Source organism: Bufo gargarizans, chromosome 1 (assembly GCF_014858855.1).
Source record: "Bufo gargarizans isolate SCDJY-AF-19 chromosome 1, ASM1485885v1, whole genome shotgun sequence".
NCBI lineage: Eukaryota > Metazoa > Chordata > Amphibia > Anura > Bufonidae > Bufo > Bufo gargarizans.
In genome coordinates, this window is record NC_058080.1 from 341,737,862 (window position 1) to 341,762,457 (window position 24,596).

A 24,596-nucleotide genomic window follows, 5' to 3' on the forward strand; every position below is an offset into this window, starting at 1 on the left:
ATTTGAAATCTTGGCACAATCCCTTTAAGGAGTTTATGAATTATACAACTTAGGCCTCATGCACACAACCGTTTTTCAGGTCCGCATCCGAGCCGCAGTTTTTGCGGCTCGGGTGCGGACCCATTCACTTCAATGGGGGCGCAAAAGATGCGGACAGAACTCCGTGTGCTGTCCGCATCCTTTGCTCCGTTCCGTGGCCCCGCCCAAAAAATATAGCATGTCCTATTCTTGTCCATTTTGCAAGCAAGAAGAGGCATTTCTACAATGGGCCGCCCGTTCCATTCCACAAATTGCAGAAGGCACACGGGCGGCTTCCGTTTTTTGGCGGATCTGCGGTTTGCGGACAGCAAAAAATGGCACGGTCGTGTGCATGAGGCCTTAAGACGTGAACTGGTAAGAATTTGGCAGTCACTATACTGTAGCTTCTGATAAATACAATTACCTATACCTTTCTCTCCTCCAGTATGTGTTTCGAGAAGAAGAAGAGAATCCGCTGCCTGTCCATGGTTCTCAGTGCTGTATGTATAGCTTCTTAGCATATCTGTATAATAATGCAAAATGTACAGTAATTTTTATTTCTGTTCATATTTAGAGATGAGCGAATTTCTTAAAAATTCTATTAGAACAATTTGCTGAATTTCCCAAAAAGATATGACTCAATGTGAATTTATTTGTGACAAATAGCCTTTCCTGGAAGCTGAGTGCCTGTATAGTAGTATTGAATACTGTGCATTGCAGAAACATCCATGTGGAGTCTGCTGTGCTAGTGAAACAGTACTGTGAATCACTATGACATGCAAGATGACAGGCATCACTCTTAGAATCACTTCACTTGTTTAGTCAGTTATGGGGTCAAAACTTACCAAATAACTCAAGTGTGAACTTAACCTCATAGGTCAGTATTAGCAACAGGTATAAAGAACTGTGCAGAACCCAAATTTTGTACTATAGAGTGAAAGAGTGCACTCCTTTTAAACTGTCAGCTGATTCCACATAGATTTCTACAGAGCCTATTCTGGTACACACTGAAACAAGTAGTGATAGAGTGGAGAGGGTATTAGTATATTTTGTCCTTCTCATCCATCATAAGAACAACCCTAAAAAAAAACATATCCTGTCTTTTGAGCATCCCTCTTCGTACGGTCAGCATTTGCTCAGTAAACCATCAGTATTGCTAAGGCCCCAAAAAAACAGGAGTGAATCTAAAACAGAGATGACATGTGATTGGAAAGTTTGCATGTCTTCTGTGTTTTGTACCCACTCCTGCTTTTGGCTTCCAAATCATGAGCATATCCTGCTACAAAATAGGGACTGTGTGATACAGGCCTTATGGATGCTCCAAAGGCAGGATCTGTCATATTTCTCATTTTTCAGTAATTCTGACAGATCAGAAGGGTAAAATAAATGGTGATCTCAACAAGGCCAAAGAGGGATAAAACTGGCCGTGTCATAGAGTGGGAAGGTTGGTAACAGCAGTAACAGCATGAGGAGTCAACAAAGTGGCCCAGTGGCAGAGAGGGGAGATGGCAACAGCATGAGGAGTCAACACAGTGGCCCAGTGACAGAGAGGGGAGATGGCAACAGCATGAGGAGTCAACACAGTGGCCCAGTGACAGAGTGGTGAGGTGGCAACAGCATTAGGAGTCACAGTTTCCCAGTCAGAGTGGTGAGGTTGGGGGAAAAAGCAGTGGCAGTAACAGCATAAGATGGTGGGTGGCAGTAGGAGCACATGGCAGCAGGTGTGTTGCATCAGGAGAGGGGCAGCATCTAAATAGTGGCTGAAGCAGGTGGCCAGAAGAAACGGGTGTGCCACCCAGAATAATCTAATCTGATGCATCAGGCACTGGCATGTGGAAATCCTGGCTGATCCATGCCTGATTAATCTTCTCAAAGGTCAGTCTCTCCACATTTTGGGTGAAAAGATGAGTTCTCCTTGGGGTGACTATGCCCCCAGCTGCACTAAACACCAGCTCTGATGCTACTGGCCAGGCAGGAAAGCTTGTCCAGGGCAAATTTGGCCAGTTGCAGATACAAATCAAGTTTGGCTGCCCAGTAGTCCAGAGGATTTAAACAAAAAAGAGAGGAGGAGGGTGCACTCACCTGAATGATGAAGGAAGCACAAAGTGGGAACAAAGCGTGAAAGTAACATCCAAAGAAACAGAAATCCAGCTTCCAGTACAAAAAAGTGGCAGTTTTTGCATTAAAAACCAAACAGGGTATTCATGTCTACGCGTTTCAGATCATAAAGTGCTGATCCTTATTCATGACAGAAAAGAAATACACTAGCATGGATTTATATAGTGACTCCCCAAAGAAATCATAAGAAAACAGGTGGTCACAATTAAACCTAGCCACACCTTCATGCAGATAAAATACACAATGTTTCAGTGTTTGAATAAAACCACAAGCAAACAAATCTAAAACCATTGTAGTGCATAGAGTCAGTAATTTAAGATCAGATCATGTCTACAATTAAGACCATTGTTCCAATTATACAGCCTGTCGCAGGGAGATGGATCTAATTGCCAGCCGTTATCTGAGCGCAAATTCTCCGGCCATGTTTTAATCACAGCCAGAGAATTTGCCCTCAGTAAATCCCAGTCTGACTTAGTTTTTCTGTAAATAAGTCCCAGAAAAATACTTATTCACCAGTTCTGGTTTTCTCTACCAGCTATAGTCAGGAATATTCACACATCTGTCAAATAATTAGAAAGCATCTACCTGTCCTCAGCTGTGATGAGCAGTGGGATGGCATTGCTAGTGCCGGTGTTCCGTGATATTTCCCCTACCCGTGAAATTTCCCTACCCACGTCACTTCCTGTTGTGACGCAGCCGCAACGGATATGATGTTCCCAGCTTTGGAAGGAGGTGTGCCGCACAGGCGCACAACGACGGGGTAGGAAAATTTCACACTAGAGTTGGGGAGAAGGGGCCAACTAATGCGCTTGTGCCTTACCTCTCAGCTGGACACTGGCCGACACTGCGCATGCTCCAGGAGCCTCACCAGTGTTTAGAGGGTAGGGAAAAATTACTGACCAGTGCACGGCTAACTACTCCCGTCGGGATACACCACGCGTGCGCACCAGCGGACAGGGAAAACTCTTATACCAAACATCCATCCGATCACCGCGCCTGCGCATTGTGGGGGTAGGGAGATCTGATGGATATTTGTTCTGTAAAATCCCTCTACCACTCACTGCGCACACACGGTGTCCGATTATCTGGAGCCAGCTGAGAGTAAGGCGTAAGAGCATTAGGTGCATTCTCCCCAACTCTGGTGTGAAATTTCCCTAGCCCGTCGTTGTGTGCCTGCAAGGCACACCTCCTTCCAACGCTGGGAATGTCATGTCCAGTGCGGCCTCGTCACAACAGGAATTGACAAGGGTAGGGAAATTTCACGTGTAGGGAAATATCACGGAACACCAGCATTAAATGTGTAGCCCATCAGGCACCTACATTGGCACAAAAAGTGAGTCCTTTAGAGTTGAGCGGACACCTGGATGTTCGGGTTCGGCCAAACTTGACCCCAAACCCCATTGAAGTTAATAGGGACCCGAACTTTTGAGCACTAAAATGGCTGTAAAAATGTCATGGAAAGAACTAGAGGGCTGAAAAAGGTAGCAAAATGTGCTTAAGAGCATGGCAAATGCTCTGCAAACACATGTGGATAGGGAAATTAATAAAAAAAAAAACATAAAAGACCATAAAAATTAGGAATGATGTAGGAGGAAGAGGTTGAGGAGGCGGTGAATGGCCGTGTAGGCTCACAGTGGCAGTCTAGGTGGAAGCGGCGGCAGAGGAGGAATAGGTAGCCAACACAGATGTGTGTTGTTTTTCATTTTTACATAAGGGTAACCCCAAAAATATTGGGACATATAAAAAAAAAAGAAGGAATAAGTGCACTTGAGTACAAAGATGGATGGTTGAGGCTGTAAGAACTGTCTATTCTGCACAAGGTAAATGACAAGTCCTGAGGGATCCAAGCCTGGTTCATTTTAATGAACGTGAGCTTGTCCAGATTGGCTATGGACAGACGGCTGCGTCTGTCTGTAATGGCGCCTCCTGCCGTGCTAAATACATGTTCAGAGGGTACACTGGCTGCAGGGCAGGCCAGCACCTCCAAGGCATACAAGGCAAGCTCTGGCCATGTGGTGTGGACCATTAGGAGACCCAGAAGTTGAATGGGGGCAGAACTATCAGTCAGTATGTGTAGTCGTGTGCACAGGTACTGTTCCACCATGTAGTTCAAATGCTGCCTCCTGCTAACACGCTCCATATCAGCAGTTGGTCCTGTTTGCAATGGTAAAGTGTAGTGGGGAGCGGGGGAGCAGTATACTTACCATCTGTGCGGCTCCCGGGGCGCTTCAGAGTGACGTCAGGGCGCCCCACGCGCATGGATAAAGTGATCGCATGGATCACGTCATCCATGCGCATGGGGCGCTCTGACGTCATTCTGGAGCGCCCCGGGAGCCGCACGAGCGGTAAGTATACTGCTCCCCCGCTCCCCAGCTCCCCACTACTACTATGGCTGGCAACCAGGACTTTAATAGCGTCCTGGCTGCCATAGTAACACTGAACACATTTTGAAGACTAATCTGTCTTCAAATGCTTTCAGTTCACTTGCAGTGTTACGGATCCGGCGGGTACTTCCGGCAACAGAAGTGCACGCCGGATCCTAACAACGCAAGTGTGAAAGAGGCCTAAGCAAAATTCTATATTTCTAACCTAAATGTGACACTCACTTATGCATGTCTAATCCCAGATGTGCAGTATATCAAAGGGTTTTTCACCCCAGTAAGCAAAAAGCTGTATTTCTGGCCTAAATGTGACACTCACTTATGCATGTCTAAACCTAGATGTGCACTATATAAAAGAGATGGGAGTTGTTTCACCCCAGTAAGCAAAACGCTGTAATTTTGGCCTAAATGTGACACTCACTTAGGCTACTTTCACACTAGCGTTCGAGTGGATCCGTTCTAAACGGATCCGCTCATATTAATGCAGACGGTGGCTCCGTTCAGAACGGATCCGTCTGCATTATAACTTAGAAAAATTTTCTAAGTGTGAAAGTAGCCTGAGCGGATCCATTCAGACTTTACATTGAAAGTCAATGGGGGACGGATCCGCTTGAAGATTGAGCCATATGGTGTCATCTTCAAGCGGATCCGTCCCCATTGACTTCCATTATAAGTCGGAACGGATCCGCTCGCCTCCGCATGGCCAGGCGGACACCCGAACGCTTCTTGCAGCGTTCGGGTGTCCGCTCACTGAGCGGAGCGGAGGCTGAGCGCTGGCAGACGGATGCATTCTCAGTGGATCCGCCTCCACTGAGAATGCATTAGGGCCAGACGGCTGCGTTCAGGGCCGCTTGTGAGCCCCTTCAAACGGAGCTCACGAGCGGACACCTGAACGCAGGTGTGAAAGGAGCCTTATGCATGTCTAATCCTAGATGTGTACTATATGAAATACATATATATATTTTTTTCACCCCAGTATGCCCCAGTATGAGAAAGCCGTATTTGTGGACTAAATTTCACAGTTACTTATGCACATCTAATCCCAGATATGCAGTATATCAGAGGGGTTTTTTTCACTACATTAAGCACAAAGCCGTATTTCTGGCCTAAATGTGACACTCATTTTGCATGTCTATTCCTAGATATGCATTATATCAGAGGGTTTTTTCACCCCAGTAACCAAAAAGCCATATTTCTAGCTTAAATTTGACACTCATTTATGCATGTCTAATCCCAGATGTGCAGTATATCATAGGGTTTTTTTCACCACAGTAAGCAAAAAGCCGTATTTGTGGCCTAAATTTCACATTTACTTATGCACGTCTATTCCCAGATATGTAGTATATCAGAGGGTTTTTTCACACAAGTAAGCAAAAAGCTGTATTTCTGGCCTAAATGTGACACTCACTCATGCATGTCTAATCCTAGATGTGCACTATATGAAACAGATTTTTTCACCCCAATATGCCCCAGTATGAGAAAGCCGTATTTGTGGCCTAAATTTCACAGTCACTTATGCATGTCTTAGCCCAGATTTGCAGTATATCAGAGGGTTTTTTCAACCCAGTATGCACAAAGCCGTAATTCTGGTTTAAATGTGACACTCACTTATGCATGTCTAATCCTAGATATGCAGTATATCAGAGGGTTTTTTCACCCCAGTAAGCACAAAGCCGTATTTCTGGCCTAAATGGGACACTCACTTATGCATGTCTAATCCTAGATATGCAGTATATCAGAGGGTTTTTTCACCTCAGTAAGCACAAAGCCGTATTTGTGGCCTAAATGTGACACCTACTTATGCATGTCTAATCCCAAATGTGCAGTATATGGCCTCATGCACACGACCGTTGTGTGCATCCATGGCCGTTGTGCCGTTTTCCGTTTTTTTTCGCGGACCCATTGACTTTCAATGGGTCCGTGGAAAAATCGGAAAATGCACCGTTTTGCAGCCGAGGCCGTGATCCGTGTATCCTGTCCGTCAAAAAAATATGAACTGTCCTATTTTTTTGACGGACAACGGTTCACGGATTCATTCAAGTCAATGGGTCCGTGAAAGAACACGGATGCACACAAGATTGGCATCCATGTCCGTGATCCGTGGCCGTAGGTTGCTTTCATACAGACGGATCCGAAGATCCGTCTGCATAAAAGCTTTTTCTGATCTAAGTTTTCACTTCGTGAAAACTCATATCCGACAGTATATTCAAACACAGAAGCGTTCCCATGGTGATGGGGACGCTTCTAGTTAGAATACACTGCAAACTTTGTACAAGACTGCCCCCTGCTGCCTGGCAGCACCCGATCTCTTACAGGGGGATATGATAGCACAATTAACCCCTTCAGGTGTGGCACCTAAAGGGGTTAATTGTACTATCATATTCCCCTGTAAGAGATCAGGGCTGCCAGGCAGCAGGGGGCAGACCCCCCCCTCCCCAGTTTGAATATCGTTGGTGGCACAGTGTGCACCCCCCATCGGGCCCCCCCTTCCTCCCTCTAATGTTAGAAATCGTTGGTGGCACAGTGTGCGCCCACCATCGCCCCCCCTCCCTCCCTCTATTGTAATAAATCGTTGGTGGCACAGTGTGCCAACCACCATCGGCCCCCCTCCCTCTATAGCAGTAACAACATTGGTGGCAGTGTGCGGCCTCCCATCCCCCCCCCCATCATTGGTGGCAGCGGAGTTCCGATCGGAGTCCCAGTTTAATCGCTGGGGCTCCGATCGGTAACCATGGCAACCAGGAAGCTACTGCAGCCCTGGTTGCCATGGTTACTTAGCAATAGTACAACAGTAGAAGATTCATACTTACCTGCTTGCTGCTGCGATGTCTGTGAACGGCCGGGAGCTCCTCCTACTGGTAAGTGACAGTTCTTTAGAAATGCGCCGCACAGACCTTTCACTTACCAGTAGGTGGAGCTCCCGGCCGGACACAGACATCGCAGCAGCAAGCAGGTAACTATGAGTCTTCTACTATTGTACTATTGCTAAGTAACCATGGCAACCAGGACTGCAGTAGCGTCCTGGTTGCCATGGTTACCGATCAGAGCCCCAGCGATTAAACTGGGACTCCGATCGGAACTCCGCTGCCACCAATGATGGGGGGGGGGGGGAATGGGAGGCCGCACACTGCCACCAATGTTGTTACTGCTATAGAGGGAGGGGGGGCCGATGATGGTTGGCACACTGTGCCACCAACAATTTATTACAATAGAGGGAGGGAGGGGGGGCGATGGTGGGCGCACACTGTGCCACCAACGATTTTTAACATTAGAGGGAGGGAGGGGGGGCGATGGTGGGTGCACACTGTGCCACCAACGATTTCTAACATTAGAGGGAGGAAGGGGGGGCCCGATGGGGGGGCGCACACTGTGCCACCAACGATATTCAAACTGGGGAGGGGGGGGTCTGCCCCCTGCTGCCTGGCAGCCCTGAACTCTTACAGGGGAATATGATAGTACAATTAACCCCTTTAGGGTCTTGTACAAAGTTTGTAGTGTATTCTAACTAGAAGCATCCCCATCACCATGGGAATGCCTCTGTGTTAGACTATACTGTCGGATCTGAGTTTCACGAAGTATATTCTAACATAGAGGCGTTCCCATGGTGATGGGGATGCTTCAAGTTAAAATATACCATTGGATTGGAGAAAACTCCAATCCGATGGTATAAAAGAACTCCAGACTTTACATTGAAAGTCAATGGGGACGGATCCGTTTGAAATGGCACCATATTGTCTCAACATCAAACAGATCCGTCCCCATTGACTTGCATTGTAATTCAGGACGGATCCGTTTGGCTCCGCACGGCCAGGCGGACACCAAAACGACTTTTTTTTCATGTCCGTGGATCCTTCAAAAATCAAGGAAGACCCACGGACGAAAAAACGGTCACGGATCACGGACCCCGTTTTTGCGGACCGTGAAAAAAAAACTGTCGTGTGCATGAGGCCTATCAGAGGTTTTTTTTCACCCCAGTAAGAAAAAAGACGTATTTCTGGCCTAAATGTGACACTCACTTATGCATGTCTAATCCTAGATGTGTGCTATATGAAACAGATGTTTTCTTTTTTTTTTTTTTCACCCCAGTATGCCCCAGTATGAGGAAGCCATATTTGTGGCCTACATTTCAGTTACTTATGCCTAATGTCTACTCCCAGATGTGCAGTATATCAGAGGTTTTTTTCAACCCAGTAAGCAAGAAGCAGTATTTGTGGCATAAATTTCAGTCACTAATTCATGTCTAATCCCAGATATGCAATATATCAGAGGGGTTTTTCACCCCAGTAAGCAAAAAGCTGTATTTCTGGCCTAAATGCGACACTCACTTATGCATGTCTAATCCTAGATGTGCACTAAATGAAATAGATGGTTTTATTTTTTCACCCAAGTAAGCAAAAAGCTGTATTTCTGGCCTAAATGTGACACTCACTTATGCATGTCTAATCCCAGATGTGCGGTATATCAGAGTTTTTTTTCACCCCAGTAATCACAAAACTGTATTTTTGGCCTAAATGTGACAGTCACTTATGCATGTCTAATCCCAGATGGGCAGTATATCAGAGGGGTTTTTTCAGGCCAGTAAGCAAAAAGCTGTATTTTTGGCCAAAATGTGACATCACTTATGCACGTCTAATCCTAAATGTGCACTATATGAAGCAGATTTATTTTGTTCACCCCAGAATGCCCAACTATGAGAGCCATATTTGTGGCCTACATTTCAGTCACTTATGCATGTCTAATCCCAGATGTGCAGTATATCAAAGGGTTTTTTCACCCTAGTACGCACAAAGCTGTATTTCTGGCCTAAATGTGACACTCACTTATGCATGTCTAATCCTAGATATGCACTATATGAAAAAGATTTTTTTTTTTCACCCCAGTATGCCCCAGTATGAGGAAACCATATTTGTGGCCTACATTTCAGTTACTTATGCATGTCTAATCCCAGATGTGCAGTATATCAGAGGGGTTTTTCACCACAGAAAGCACAAAGCCGTATTTCTGGCCTAAATGTGACAATTACTTATGCAGGTCTAATCCCAGATATGCAGTAGATCAGAGGGTTTTTTCACACCAAGTAAGCAAAAAGTTGTATTTCTGGCCTAAATGTGACACTCACTTATGCATGTCTAATCTCAGATGGGCAGTATATCAGAGGGTTTTTCCCCCCCAGGTAAGCACAATGCCGTATTTCTGGCCTAAATGTGACACTTACTTATGCAGGTCTAATCTCAGATATGCAGTATATCAGAGGGTTTTTTCACCCCAGTAAGCAAAAAGCTGTATTTGTGGCATAATTGTGACACTCACTTATGCATGTCTAATCTCAGATGGGCAGTATATCAGAGGGTTTTTCCCCCCCAGTAAGCACAATGCCGTATTTCTGGCCTAAATGTGACACTTACTTATGCAGGTCTAATCTCAGATATGCAGTATATCAGAGGGTTTTTTCACCCCAGTAAGCAAAAAGCTGTATTTGTGGCATAATTGTGACACTCACTTATGCATGTCTAATCTCAGATGGGCAGTATATCAGAGGGTTTTTCCCCCCCAGTAAGCACAATGCCGTATTTCTGGCCTAAATGTGACACTTACTTATGCAGGTCTAATCTCAGATGTGCAGTATATCAGAGGGTTTTTTGACCCCAGTAAGCAAAAAGTTGTATTTCTGGCCTAAGTGTGACACTTAATTATGCATGTCTAATCCTAGATTAGTGATGTCCCGAACTATTCGCCCGACCAATAGTTTTGGCGAACATAGCTTGTTTGCGTTCGCCGCTGTGGGCGAACATATGGAATGTTCGGTCCGCCCCCTATACATCATCATTGAGTAAACCTTGACCCTCTACCTCACAGTCAGCAGACACATTCCAGCCAATCAGCAGCAGACCCTCCCTCCCAGACCCTCCTACCTCCTGGACAGCATCCATTTTAAATTCATTCGGAAGCTGCATTCCCAGTGAGAGGAGGGAGAGTGTTGCTGCTGCTGATTCAATAGGGAAAGCGTTAGCTAGGGCATTGTTCTGTGTCCACAGTTGCCTGGCTGCCCGTGTGTGAGAGGCTGCAGGCTCAGTCACAGACAGCACTGTGTGCACACCATTCATACAGGGTGTGACAGAAAATACCTCGCAGATAAAAAAAAATTATATTTAATATTTTTCTGCGACATAATCACATTTGCAAGCCCGTGTGTGTCAGGCCCACACATACTGTATTGTGGCCACTGGCTAGTGGCTAGGCCTGCACTCATACTGTTACAGGGTGTCATTCACTCAAATACCTTGCAGATAAAAAAATTATATTTAACATTTTTCTGTGATATAATCACATTTGCATGCCCGTGTGTGTCAGGCCCACACATACTGTTCTGTGCCCACTGCCCAGTGCCCACCACTTATATAGGTTGGCACAGTACCTTGCACGCATAGTACCACTTCACATAAAAATAAAAAATGACAGGCAGAGGCAGGCCACCCCGCAGTGGCCGTCATGGTCGTGGTGCTGTGATTTCCACTGGCCCTGGAATAATGCCCAGTGTTCAGAGGCCACGTACCCTGAACCCAAAAAATTCTGAGAAAATAGTTGACTGGCTTACACAGGACACCCAATCTTCAACAGCTTCAGCTAAGAACCTTGACGCACCATCCTCCTCCAGCTCAGCTTTGGTCACCTGCTCTCAAGTTACCACTCTCCCGCCCGCCGCCACCACCACCACCACCACCACTAAAACCACAGCCACTTCACTTGATCCCTCAGAAGTTATTTACACATCAGTTGGATGAAATTAGTGATGCGCAACCATTATTGCCAGGGGATGTAGATAACTGGGATATGTCTCAGTCAGGCAGCATTACACACATGGATGTACAGTGTGATGATTATGATGTTGTACCCGCTGCTGCTTCCTTTGCTGAGGTGTCAGATACAAGTGAAGTGGTCGATGATGACGATGTGTTCGTGGATGCCACTTGGGTGCCTGCTCGAAGAGAAGAAGAAGAGGGGGAAAGTTCAGAAGGGGAGACAGAGAGAAGGAGGAGACGAGTTGGAAGTAGGGGGAGGTCGTCGCAAGGAGCTAGTGGCACAGTCAGACAGCATGTATCGGCACCCAGGGTCAGACAGACAGCACGCCAATCAACGCATGCTGTTGCCACCACCAGAATGCCATCATTGCAAAGCTCAGCACTGTGGCATTTTTTGTGTGTGTCTGCCTCTGACAACAGCGATGCCATTTGCAACCTGTGCCAAAAGAAACTGAGTCGTGGGAAATCCAACACCCACCTAGGTGCAACTGCTTTGCGAAGGCACATGATCGCACATCACAAACGCCTATGGGATCAACACATGATGACTAGTAGAAGCAGCACACAAGCTCAAAGCCACCATCCTCCTCCTGGTCCAGCATCTTCAGCCACGTCAACCACTGCTGTCCTCCTTGCCCCCTCTCAACCACCCGCCACTCCGCCTCTCACCTTCTGCAGTTCCATCTCATCTGCCCACAGTCAGGTGTCTGTAAAGGAAATGTTTGAGCGTAAGGAAGCCAATGTCGCAGAGTCACCCCCTTGCCCGGCGTCTGACAGCTGGCTTGACGGAACTCTTAGCCCGCCAGCTTTTACCATACCAGCTGGTGGAGTCTGAGGCCTTCAAAAAATTTGTCGCTATTGGGACACCACAGTGAAAGGTACCCGGACTAATTTTTTTTCTAATAAGGCAATCCCAAAACTCTACTCAGTGATTAAAAAGGAGGTCATGGCATCTCTGGCATACAGTGTTGGGGCAAGGGTCCATCTGACCACTGACACCAGGTCTGCAAAGCACGGTCAGGGCAGGTATATCACCTACACTGCGCATTGGGTCAACCTGCTGACGGCTGCCAAGCATGGAATTGGTTGACACCGCCACGACTTGCAGGCAGGCCTACTGCCACCTCCTCTACTTCTCCTACTCCATCCTCTTCCATAACCTCCTCGGCTGAGTCCTCTTCTGCTGCGGCGTCTGGCTGCACATCAACTGAATCTCCCCAGGGGCTATTCCACATCCCGGATACAACAGTGTCACGCTGTCTTGGGGTCGACTTGCCTGAAAGCAGAGAGCCACACCGGACCAGCACTCCTGTCCGCCCTGAACGCACAGGTGGATCAGTGGCTGACCCCACACCAACTGGAGATCGGCAAAGTGGTGTGTGACAATGGAAGCAATTTGTTGGCGGCATTGAATTTGGGCAAGTTGTCACATGTGCCGTGCATGGCACATGTGTTGAATCTCATTGTACAACGCTTTGTGTCTAAGTACCCAGGCTTACAGGACGTCCTCAAGCAGACCAGGAAGGTGTGTGGCCATTTCAGGCGTTCCTACACGGCCATGGCGCACTATTCAGACATTCAGCGCCGAAACATGCCAGTGAGGCGCTTGATTTGCGACAGCCCGACACGTCGGAATTCAACACTCCTGATGTTCGACCGCCTGCTCCAACAAGAAAAACCCGTCAACGAGTATTTGTATGACCGGGGTCCTAGGACAGCCTCTGCGGAGCTGGGAATTTTTTCACCACGTTACTGGACACTCATGCGCAATGCAGGCTCATGCGTCCTTTTGAGGAGGTGACAAACCTAGTCAGTCGCACCGAAGGCACCATCAGCGACCTCATCCCATTTGTTTTCTTCCTGGAGCGTGCCCTGCTTAGAGTGCTGAATCAGGCTGTAGATGAGCGTGAAGAGGAAGAGTTGTGGTCACCATCACCACCAGAAATAGCCTTGTCATTATCGCTTGCCGGACCTGCGGCAATCCTGCAAGAGGAGTATGAGGAAGAGGAGTCAGAGGAGGAATATGGCTTTGAGGAGGAGGAGGAAGACCAACCACAGCAGGCATCCCAGGGTGCTCGTTGTTGTCACCTATCTGGGACCCGTGGTGTTGTACGTGGCTGGGGGGCAGAAAGGACCGTCAATGACATCAGTGAGGAGAAGGAACGGGAAATGAGTAGCTCGGCATCCAACCTTGTGCAAATGGGGTCTTTAATGCTGTCATGTCTGTTGAGGGACCCTCGTATAAAAAGGATGAAGGAGAACGACCTGTACTGGGTGGCCACGCTACTAGACCCCCGGTATAAGCAGAAAGTGGCGGAAATGTTACCAAATTTCCGGAAGTCAGAAAGGATGCAGCAGTTCAAAACCAAACTAAAAAATATGCTTTACACAGCTTATAAGGGGAAGAGGGGAAAGTAATCCTCCTCCTACCACGACCACTTCGGCAAGGACAGGACACTTTACAGATGTGTTGTTGATTGAGGACATGCAGAGCTTTTTCAGTCCTACACATCGCCACAGCCCTTCGGGATCCAGCCTTAGAGAACAACTCGACCGACAGGTAGCAGACTACCTCACCTTAACTGCAGATATCGACACTCTGAGGAGCGATGAACCCCTTGACTACTGGGTGTGCAGGCTTGACCTGTGGCCTGAGCTATCCCAGTTTGCGATAGAACTTCTGGCCTGCCCCTCTTCAAGTGTCCTGTCAGAAAGGACCTTCAGTGCAGCAGGAGGCATTGTCACTGACAAAAGAAGTTGCCTCGGTCAAAAAAGTGTTGATTACCTAACCTTCATTAAGATGAATGGGGCATGGATCCCGAATGGACTGACACTAGCGGATACGTTTAACTAGCAAATGGCCTGATGACACGCCTTGGCCTCAAAATGGTTCCCACGCTGCTGTATTTAATGTCTGCATACCGGATGCCTTTCTTGAAGTCTCCGCCACCAACTCGGGTTAAAGCCGCAATGTTTTAGTCACCTTTCTGCCTTGAAAACATACATTTTTCCGGCTGCTGCTACAACAGTGGCTGCAACAATAACATTATTTTTCAGGCATGTGTACATGCCTGATTTTTCTGGCCTCTGGTGCTGCACTGTGGCTGCAAAAGCAAAACAAAAACAAAAAAGGCACATACAAGTGTCAATTGCCCTTTCGTGATCGTTACCTTGTTGTGGTGAAGGGGCTTACGTATCACAATGAGGCGATCATCACTAGTGATGAGCGGCAGGGGTCATATTCGAATTCGCGATATTTCGCGAATATTTTTTAGAATATTCGTCGAATATTCGAAAATTCGCAAAAAAAATTCTTGCAAAAAATCGGCAAGGTAATGATTGTGTAATATGCGAATTTTCGTAATTCGAATTTTCGGATTCGAATTTTTATTGCGAATTTTTCAACTTTAAGACAAAGAAGATTATAGCACTATGTTAGCTAAATTGCTCTATATTCGTTTTTTTCGAATATTCGCTATATTGCTATACATTCTTGATTTAGAATATTACAAATATTCGAAAAAACAAAGTTATAGCAATATAGCGAAAATTCGAAAAAACAAATATAGAGCAATTTAGCTAATATAGTGCTATAATCTTCTTTGTCTAATAGTTGTAATTTTTTTCTCATCTGAAGTTCATTTGAACTATAAAAAAAAGATTATAGCACTATATTAGCTAAATTGCTCTATATTCGTTTTTTTTCGAATATTCGCTATATTGCTATAATTACGAATATTCGAAAAAACAAAGTTATAGCAATATAGCGAAAATTCGAAAAAAACGAATATAGAGCAATTAAGCTAATATAGTGCTATAATCTTCTTTGTCTAATAGTTGTAAGTTAAAAAATTCACAATAAAAATTCGAATCCGAAAATTCGCATATTACACAATAATTACCTTGCCGATTTTTTTCAAGAAAAAAACCCCAAAAGATTATAGCACTATATTAGCTAAATTGCTCTATTTTCGATTTTTTGAATAACAGTTTTTTTGAATATTCGTAATATATAGCAATATAGCGAATATTCAAAAAAAACGAATATAGAGCAATTTAGCTAATATAGTGCTATAATCTTTTTTTTTATAGTTGTAATTTTTTTCCAATCTGAACTTCAGATGAGAAAAAAATGACAACTATTAGACAAAGAAGATTATAGCACTATATTAGCTTAATTGCTCTATATTCGTTTTTTTTGAATTTTCGCTATATTGCTATAACTTCGTTTTTTCGATTATTTGTAATATTCTTAAACAAGAATATATAGCAATATAGCGAATATTCGAAAAAACGAATATAGAGCAATTTAGCTAACATAGTGCTATAATCTTCTTTGTCTTAAAGTTGAAAAATTCGCAATAAAAATTCGAATCCGAAAATGCAATTACGAAAATTCGCATATTACACAATAATTACCTTGCCGATTTTTTTCAAGAAAAAAAAATTGTGCATTTTCGAATATGACCCCTGCCGCTCATCACTACTCCTAAAGTCAAGTATATTGCAGCCTTCTTATTGGCCCACAAGCTAGAAGCAGGAAGGGATCATGTGTACTGATAAAAAAAAAAAAAAAAAAGGAAAAAACGAATATTCGAAATTACGAATATATATAACTATATTCGAAATATTCGCAAATTTTCGAAGTGGCTATATTCGCGCTAAAAATTCGAAATTCGAATATTCGTGATCAACACTAATCATCACCTCTATGAGAGTGTTGGCAATGTTGCCACACCACAGATGATAAGGCCGGGGAAATATCACGGAACACCGGCACTAGCAATGCCATCCCACTGCTCATCACAGCTGAGGACAGGTAGATGCTTTCTAATTATTTGACAGATGTGTGAATATTCCTGACTATAGCTGGTAGAGAAAACCAGAACTGGTGAATAAGTATTTTTCTGGGACTTATTTACAGAAAAACTAAGTCAGACTGGGATTTACTGAGGGCAAATTCTCTGGCTGTGATTAAAACATGGCCGGAGAATTTGCGCTCAGATAACGGCTGGCAATTAGATCCATCTCCCTGCGACAGGCTGTATAATTGGAACAATGGTCTTAATTGTAGACATGATCTGATCTTAAATTACTGACTCTATGCACTACAATGGTTTTAGATTTGTTTGCTTGTGGTTTTATTCAAACACTGAAACATTGTGTATTTTATCTGCCTGAAGGTGTTGCTAGGTTTAATTGCGACCACCTGTTTTCTTCTGATTTCTTTGGTGAGTCACTATATAAATCCATGCCTGTGTATTTATTTTCTGTCATGAGTAAGGATCAGCATATGATCCGAAACGCGTAGACATGAATACAGTGTTTGGTTTTTAATGCATCTTGAATAAAAACTGCCACTTTTTTGTACTGGAAGCTGGATTTCTGTTTCTTTGGATCCGGAGGCTCTTGGATATGTGGTGGCAGGGTGCGATCAAAGTATGCCACTACCTGCTGGTTCAGCTTCTGCCCCATGTCTTACTGCTACTGGTGGATGTTTTTTTTCAATAGGTGAGTGAAGAAAAGTGCTCATTAGAGACTCCAGACTTAAAGTTGCTGCTAATGGAGCTGGAGCAGCTCCTGTCCCCCCACCACCCTCCAGCATGGCAGTGGAATGTGAGCGCAGTAGGGCCTCCCCAGGCAAAACTTCATGATGACGGGCAATGGTACACATAGGCAGCGTATACATAGGATGTCTTGATAGTAGTTGAGTTTATCCTCCCTCTCAGCGGGTGGGAAAAAAAAGACCCCCATTTTGGAGCGGTAGTGAGGGTCTCACATGGTGGAGAGCCTGGAGTCATCCCTCTGACGAATGATGATACTACTCAGCATTGCAACTGACCTTTTGCGCAAGGCACTCGTAGGTACTCCCTGCCTCCATCTCCACTGCATACTTCCACTGTGTGTTGGGGTCATCTGCCTGGTCTTCCTCATCGCCCTCTAGCTCATTTTGTTCCTCTCCTGTCACTTGTGCAGAAAAACCACGATATCTGTATACATTGCTTGTGTGTGAATCTTGTCCTCCTCCAGTTCAGGCCCCACATGGCTCAAGTGGCCGTGAGATGTAGGTGCCACGTCTCCTGTTCCCTGGTCAGCCAGATGTATCAGCATCTGCTCCAGGATGTGAAGTAGTGGAATGACATGATTTATCCTGTAGTTCTGGCGACTGACAAAGTGGCATCCTCAACGGGCCTGAGCAAATGCCATGTCTCCCGCATGAGTTGCCATTGACTAATGTCAAAGTTACCCAGGGGAGTACTCCTGTCTGCCTGCATCATCAAGATTTCATTTATGGCCTTCCTTTGCTCTATAGTTGGTCCAGCATTTAAAGTTTCGAGTTCCAACGGGTGTAAATGTTGCATATAAAGAGATGTTGAGGAACGCCATTCTGCCTTTGCAGCTCAAGAAGGGTGTGCTTTGCAGCGTAAGAGGGGCTGAAGTGCATGCACAGTTTCCTGGCTATTTTTCAGGATGTCTTGCATATGGGTGGAAGACTTTTTGAAACGGCTATACAACCATATTAACCACATGCACCATGTGGTTGCTGCATCAGGCTGTTCCACTACATTAGTGTCATGGTTTTCCCAGGCTACTTTAGGGTAATGATGCATGTGTTGATGCAGGACTGTGGTGCCAACCTTCTGCCCACAGATTCTGCAAATGGCCATGCTGACTTCCTCCGGTGGCTTGATGAAAAATTGCCACACCGCCAAGTACTGTATAGTATTTTACCCCCACCACTCTGTGCTGACTGTCTGCTACAGCTGCCTTCGTAAACTACTGCACAGCTACTTCTTCCCGGACAGGTAGGCTGCTATCCTCTTCTACTGATGATGATGATGATGAAGACCCCTCTTCACCATTCTCCCACGTGCAATTGGCCACATCATAGTCTATTACTGTCTGCACGTTAATGATATCACCCTCACCAGTCTTAGGGCCATGTGCCTGACTGCTCGCAACACCAGCTCTTGCTCAACTCTCATCATCCCTTCTTGCCTGCCTACCAGAGGAAGCAGCGGATCTCTCCTCCAGATTTTGAAAGGGCAGTATCTGCTGAAAAGTGGAGCCGAGGAAGGGCAGTATCTTTGCCAGCTGAGGAAACAGAAAATGAAAGGTGGGGCCACAGAGCCTGATCCCAAGCCATGCCAACTAAGCATTGTGTCAGAGGAACCCACAGACACCTGGCTGGGGGTGTCTGATGTAACCTGCAACAAAGTAGAAGACTGAGTCAACCATTCAAGGACCTCTGGGTTGCTGGCCAAGACACGACCGTTAGATGACACTGGCAGCTCAGGCCTCTCACTAAGACTGCTGCTGCTGCCACCCTCATTCTTCTGCTGCTACTTCTGCCTTCTCCAGAAACATTTTGGTCACTGTCCATTCCCTTAGAAGGGCCTGTCACATGTCTGTCCGACATACTGTAAATGAAAAGAAACTGCAAGGGTAAAAGAGCAATACTATGAGACTGCAATTTCACCTAAGAAGCAAATGTGAATGGAAGTACTTGTATATATAAAATAAATACACCCCAATACTGGTTGTATCAGGCTTCAAATTCACCCCAGAAAAAAGGAAGAATAGAAGTAGTTATATATCAACTAAATACACTCCAAAACTGTTTGCATCAGAGCACACTTTCCGTACCGAAGCAAGGATGTATGAAAGTAGTTATATATATGAAATAAATACACCCCAAAACTTTTTTCACCCCAGAAAAAAGGGTGAATGGAAGTAGTTATATATCAACAAAATAAACCCTAAAACTGGCTGTATCAGACAGCACTTTCAGTACAGAAGCAATGATGTATGGAAGTAGTTATATACAGTTGTAAGAAAAAGTATGTGAACCCTTTGGAATGATATATATTTCTGCACAAATTGGTCATAAAATGTGATCTGATTTTCATCTAAGTCACAACAATAGACAATCACAGTCTGCTTAAACTAATAACACACAAAGAATTAAATGTTACCATGTTTTTATTGAACACACCATGTAAACATTCACAGTGCAGGTGGAAAAAGTATGTGAACCCCTAGACTAATGACATCTCCAAGAACTAATTGGAGTGAGGTGTCAGCCAACTGGAGTCCAATCAATAAGATGAGATTGGAGGTGTTGGTTACAGATGCCCTGCCCTAAAAAACAAACAAACATCAGTTCTGGGTTTGCTTTTCACAAGAAGCATTGTCTGATGTGAATGATGCCTCACACAAAAGAGCTCTCAGAAGATCTACGATTTAAGAATTGTTGACTTGCATAAAGCTGGAAAGGTGTAAAGGTCGCGTACACACACAGGGGGGAGGGAAGTGACCACTGCGCTCCACCCTTACCCCTGGCCCTGCCTACTTGCCTCGCAAGTCCTAATGACAGGGGACAACTGGACGGCAATCCCTAGCTTAGAATAAGTGCAGGGATGACAGACAGACAAACAACAGAACGTGAACGGACCGAGTCAATACCAGGAATGCTACAAAGTACAAATGGAGCAAGCAGAGAATAGTCAGGAGAAGCCGGGGTCAGAATACCAGGAGAGCAGCAAAGTACACAAGGAGCAGGCAGAGGATGGTCAGGAATTCAGCAGGAGGTAAGTACGCCAGGAAGACAAAATCACAGGTGGAACCTAAATTAACAGGCAACCTGTGGCCAGCAGGCTGCCTGTATTTATAGTGGGGAGTGAGGGTCATGTGACATGGCCAGCGTCACATGACCGATAGACCAACCAGTCGAGCACCGAGTGATCAGCTCGGCGCTCAAGGCAGACTTAGGAGCAGGGAGCCACCCAGCTAGTAAAACCGCCCTGAGAACGAGGTCAAACACAGATCCTCGCTCCCGAAGCTAAGCGGCTAATGGGGGACCAAGTGCACCGTCACAAAAGGGTTATTAAAGTATCTACAAAAGCCTTGCTGTTCATCAGTCCACGGTAAGACACATTTTCTATAAATGGAGAAAGTTCAGCACTGCTGCTACTCTCCCTAGGAGTGGCCACCCTGTAAAGATGACTGCAAGAGTACAGCACAGACTGCTCAATGAGGTTAAGAAGAATCCTAGAGTGTCAACTAAAGACTTACAAAAGTCTCTGCCATATGCTAACATCCCTGCTAGCGAATCTAAGATACATAAAATACACTAAACAAGAATGGATTTCACTGCAGTATTCCACAGAGGAAGCCTCTGCTGTCCAAAAAACAACAAACATTGCTGCACGTTTACAGTTTGCACAGGAGCATCTGGATGTTCCAAAGTAGTACTAGCAAAATATTCTGTGGACAGATGAAACCAAAGTTGAGTTGTTTGGAAGAAAAAAAAACAATACTATGTGTGGAGAAAAAGAGGCACAGCACACCAACATCAAAACCTCATCCCAACTGTGAAGTATGGTGGTGGGGGCATCATAGTTTGGGGCTGCTTTGCTGCGTCAGGGCCTGGACGGATTGCTATCATCGAACGAAAAATGAATTCCCATGTTTATCAAAACATTTTTCAGGAGAACTTGAGGTCATTTGTCCACCAGCTGAAGCTCAACAGAAGATGGATGTTGCAACAGGACAACGACTCAAATCATACAAGTAAATCAACAACAGAATGGCTTAAACAGAAGAAAATACTCCTTCTGGAGTAGTCCAGTTAGAGTCCTGACCTCAACCCGATTGAGATGCTGTGGCATGACCTCAAGAAAGCGATTCACACCAGACATCCCAAGAATATTGCTGAACTGAAACAGTTCTGTAAAGAGGAATGGTCAAGAATTACTCCTGACCATTGTGCACATCTGATCTGCAACTACAGGAAACGTTTGGTTGAAGTTATTGCTGCCAAAGGAGGTTCAACCAGTTATTAAATCCAAGGGTTCACATACTTTTTCCACCTGCACTGTGAGTGTTTACATGGTGTGTTCAATAAAAACATTGTTACATTTAATTCTTTGTGTGTTTATTAGTTTAAGCAGACTGTGATTGTCTATTGTTGTGACTTAGATGAAGATCAGATCACATTTTATGACCAATTTGTGCAGAAATCCCTATTATTCCAAAAGGTTCACATACTTTTTCTTGCAACTGTATATATGAAATAAATACACCCCAAAACTGTTTATATCAGGCAGCACTTTTAACCCAATAACAGAAGTTAGGATTACTGGAATTACTGTTTTCACAGTTTCAATGTTAGTAACCCCAATCAGTGCAGCAAAGTGTAATAGAAAAAAGCCATTTTAGAAAAAATGTGATTCATTACCATGAAGCGCAAGGAAATTCGATTGCAGGATGAATCAAATTTTTCATGAAATTCAGATCGAATTCCAATCACTTCTATTCGCTCATCTCTATTCATATTGTCAGGAGAGTGTCTTGTAAGTGTTTTGCAGTGAAAAGGTTATTCCTGTGTTATAAACTGATGGCATATTGCTAAGATGTGCAATCACTTTATGATCATTGGGGGGTTGATCCCGACAATTACAAAAAGTCAACCTTTACAAAAAATATTTGCATGTCCAAATTCTGATACTGATAATTTTTTATAGTACTGTCTACAGAGCTACATGAGGGCTTGTTTTTTTTTTTGTTGAAGTTTGTAATTTTTATCTGTGCCATTTTGGGGTGCATATGACTTTTTGATCACTTTTTATTTAATTAATTGGAGAGCAATGTGACAAAAAACAACAAATGAGCCATACTAAGATTTGTTATTTATTTTTTAAGTAAAATTGGGAAAGAGGGGGTTTAAATTTTTAGTTTATATTTTAAGTATTATTATTATATTTTTTGTCATTTTAGAAGATTTACTATTAATAATTTTTTTTCTGTCTGTAGCTCTACCTGAACCTCAGAACGTTGATAATTTTGAGCAGTTGTCTATTCAGCATTGCATTCCTAATAGGTGAGGGTTTTGAACAAGGGAGCTCCCCCCCCCCCTCATTGGCTACAAATTACGTAATAGGGTAAAAGTAGTTTTTTTTGTGATACACCAACAATTTATAATAGATGGGGTCTGACCTTTATGACGCCCACTTGTCTTGAGAATCAGCTCTAATTTAGGACTTTTAAAAGTTTTGGCATTCCCAAACATCAGCTATGGAAAGAACTTCAACATGGGCCCATTCATTTGTTTGTGACCATGCTGAGTTTTCTGCACAGAAGATAACTAGTGCATCTTTGTGCAGTAAAAAACAGATAAGGTGTTTCTGAGCTAAAAGAGGATGTCCCTTCATTTCCTGGATTAGTGGAATATTCTACTGATATACCATCACTTTATGAAATGGGAATAATTCTAACTGAATCAACTGTTTTGTAAGTATTGTGGAATTGGTACAGTGTGCTCCAATATAATTATCACAGAATTATTAAAGTTATGCATGTTATATTAGTCGGTTTCATTCTATAGAACCAGAATTTCTTAAAATATGTTTGAAGAATAGGACCAGAATTTCTTAAAATATGTTTGAAGACAGTCCTGCAAAAAATGCAATACTATCTGAGTAATGCAGAACATGGCATAAACAATGTTTCATTGAGTAATGCAGAACAGTGAGATCTAAAATATCAATTTCCATTTCAGAAAATGAACTAATATTCTGTATTTAATAAACACTGTAATATCTCATAGATTCATTATTTTATTCAGGTAACTGGAATTACTTTGGCTGGGGAGAGCAGCACAGTAAGTATATCAATAAACTGTGTACTGTGCATGCTGTGCTATTCTTTCCTGTTAAAATAATGTACGGTATCTCCACTCCAGCTTGGAGTGGCCCGCATAATGCCAAAATACATTAGTTATACAACTCCATTGTGCTAAAATAGCACACAGTAGTTAAATGCACATGTGAACAGGTCTAAATTGCATGCAATATTTGTACTTCACTCAGTTATCCAGGACAAAATGATTGTGTGCTAGCTTCAATAATTACTGTACTCTGCATGCAACATTTGTTTGGCCAGTTGACTGTCAAGGTAGAGGGACCCAATACTTAGTTAGACCCTTGCTTCTAGTGCTTATACTCTGAAATCTTTATTCACTATTCACTCATGTTTGTCATTTGTCATATTCCTAATAGTTCTATAACTTTTTTTTTAAAGAGATGTATTGAAGCCATACCAATTAAAATGTAAAGTATAAATTGGAATTGCTGACTTTGATATTTTCTATTCTTTAACATAATGTACGCCATGTGATAAGACTTGCAGTTAACATGCCCACATAATGTTGCATCTTAGGTTCACTACATCATTAGGTGATGATAACACATACCTGTATAGGGTTTCTAGGCATGGTCCATCCATCAGTTGAAGGACAGAAGACGCAGCGTGCAGGGTCAGATTACTGACAGCCAGGTACTGTAAGTAAATGATTAAAGCCAGGTCCTCCCCAGCAGCTGATAACAGTGCCTGGGCTGTGTGCACTTCTCCCTGTCCCTGCCCTTGGCAGACGCTTCCTCACCCAGCAGAGCTGGGCAATGCAAAGTCGAGGCAGCGCAGACCAGGGAAGGGAGATCTGCCATCTGCTCAGTGTATAAATGAAAGCAACATGTGGTAAGAGGACCCCTTTGTGCTGCAGGAGATTAACCCTTTAGGGGGGAGGGCTCTGGTTACTGACACTTTTAGGGGGCTATTGTTACTGGCTAGTGAGGACAGGCGGGATTAGCCTCAGCGTGGGGGCAGTGGCGGCCATCTTAACTGAATAGTGAAATTGCAGTTTTATGCAGACGGGTTGCTAAGGGCTAAATCTTATTAAATGGAAAAATATGTGGATGGGCACTCTATATGGAGGTAAATAGGACGTAATTTATTTATAAAAATTTCATAAAAATACAGGCAATATAAAATAAATAAATGCTATAAATAAAAAGCTATAAAAAATATTATGATGCACTTGGAAAAATCGAAAACAATTCAATTTCTGTGTTACTTCATGAAACTGGGGCTGATAACCCAATACAATCCCCACTTGGTATCACAGGGCCAATTAGTCCTGGAATTCAGGTTTTTGTATTAGGTGGGATTGATCAGGCACTCAGTCCCTGTTGCATGTAATACTATTTCTCCACGTGTACATTAACATGTTTAAAAAGACATATATAATTTCACTAGTAGTGATAAATGGTCCTATTTGATATAGCCACTTAAATTTCCTATTTGGAATCGTTGGTATACTTAGAAATGATGTTCTCTATGTAACAAATTTCTGCTCAGATTGATATTCTTTGTAGACAATAAACAATATCCTTTTATGTCAGCATGAAATTCGTTACAAATATAACCAGTCTCTCCAGTATTA

The 24,596-nt window shown here is 43.9% G+C and overlaps 1 protein-coding gene across 1 annotated transcript in view; it reads left to right on the forward strand.

Annotated features, from left to right (window-relative positions):
* LOC122927160 (protein unc-13 homolog A-like) overlaps window positions 1–24,596 on the forward strand; it is a 2,447,183-nt gene that overhangs the window by 334,892 nt on the left and 2,087,695 nt on the right. The window contains 2 exon segments of the mRNA XM_044278759.1: window positions 464–518; window positions 22,944–22,979. Of these exon segments, the coding sequence (XP_044134694.1) occupies window positions 464–518; window positions 22,944–22,979 (91 nt within the window).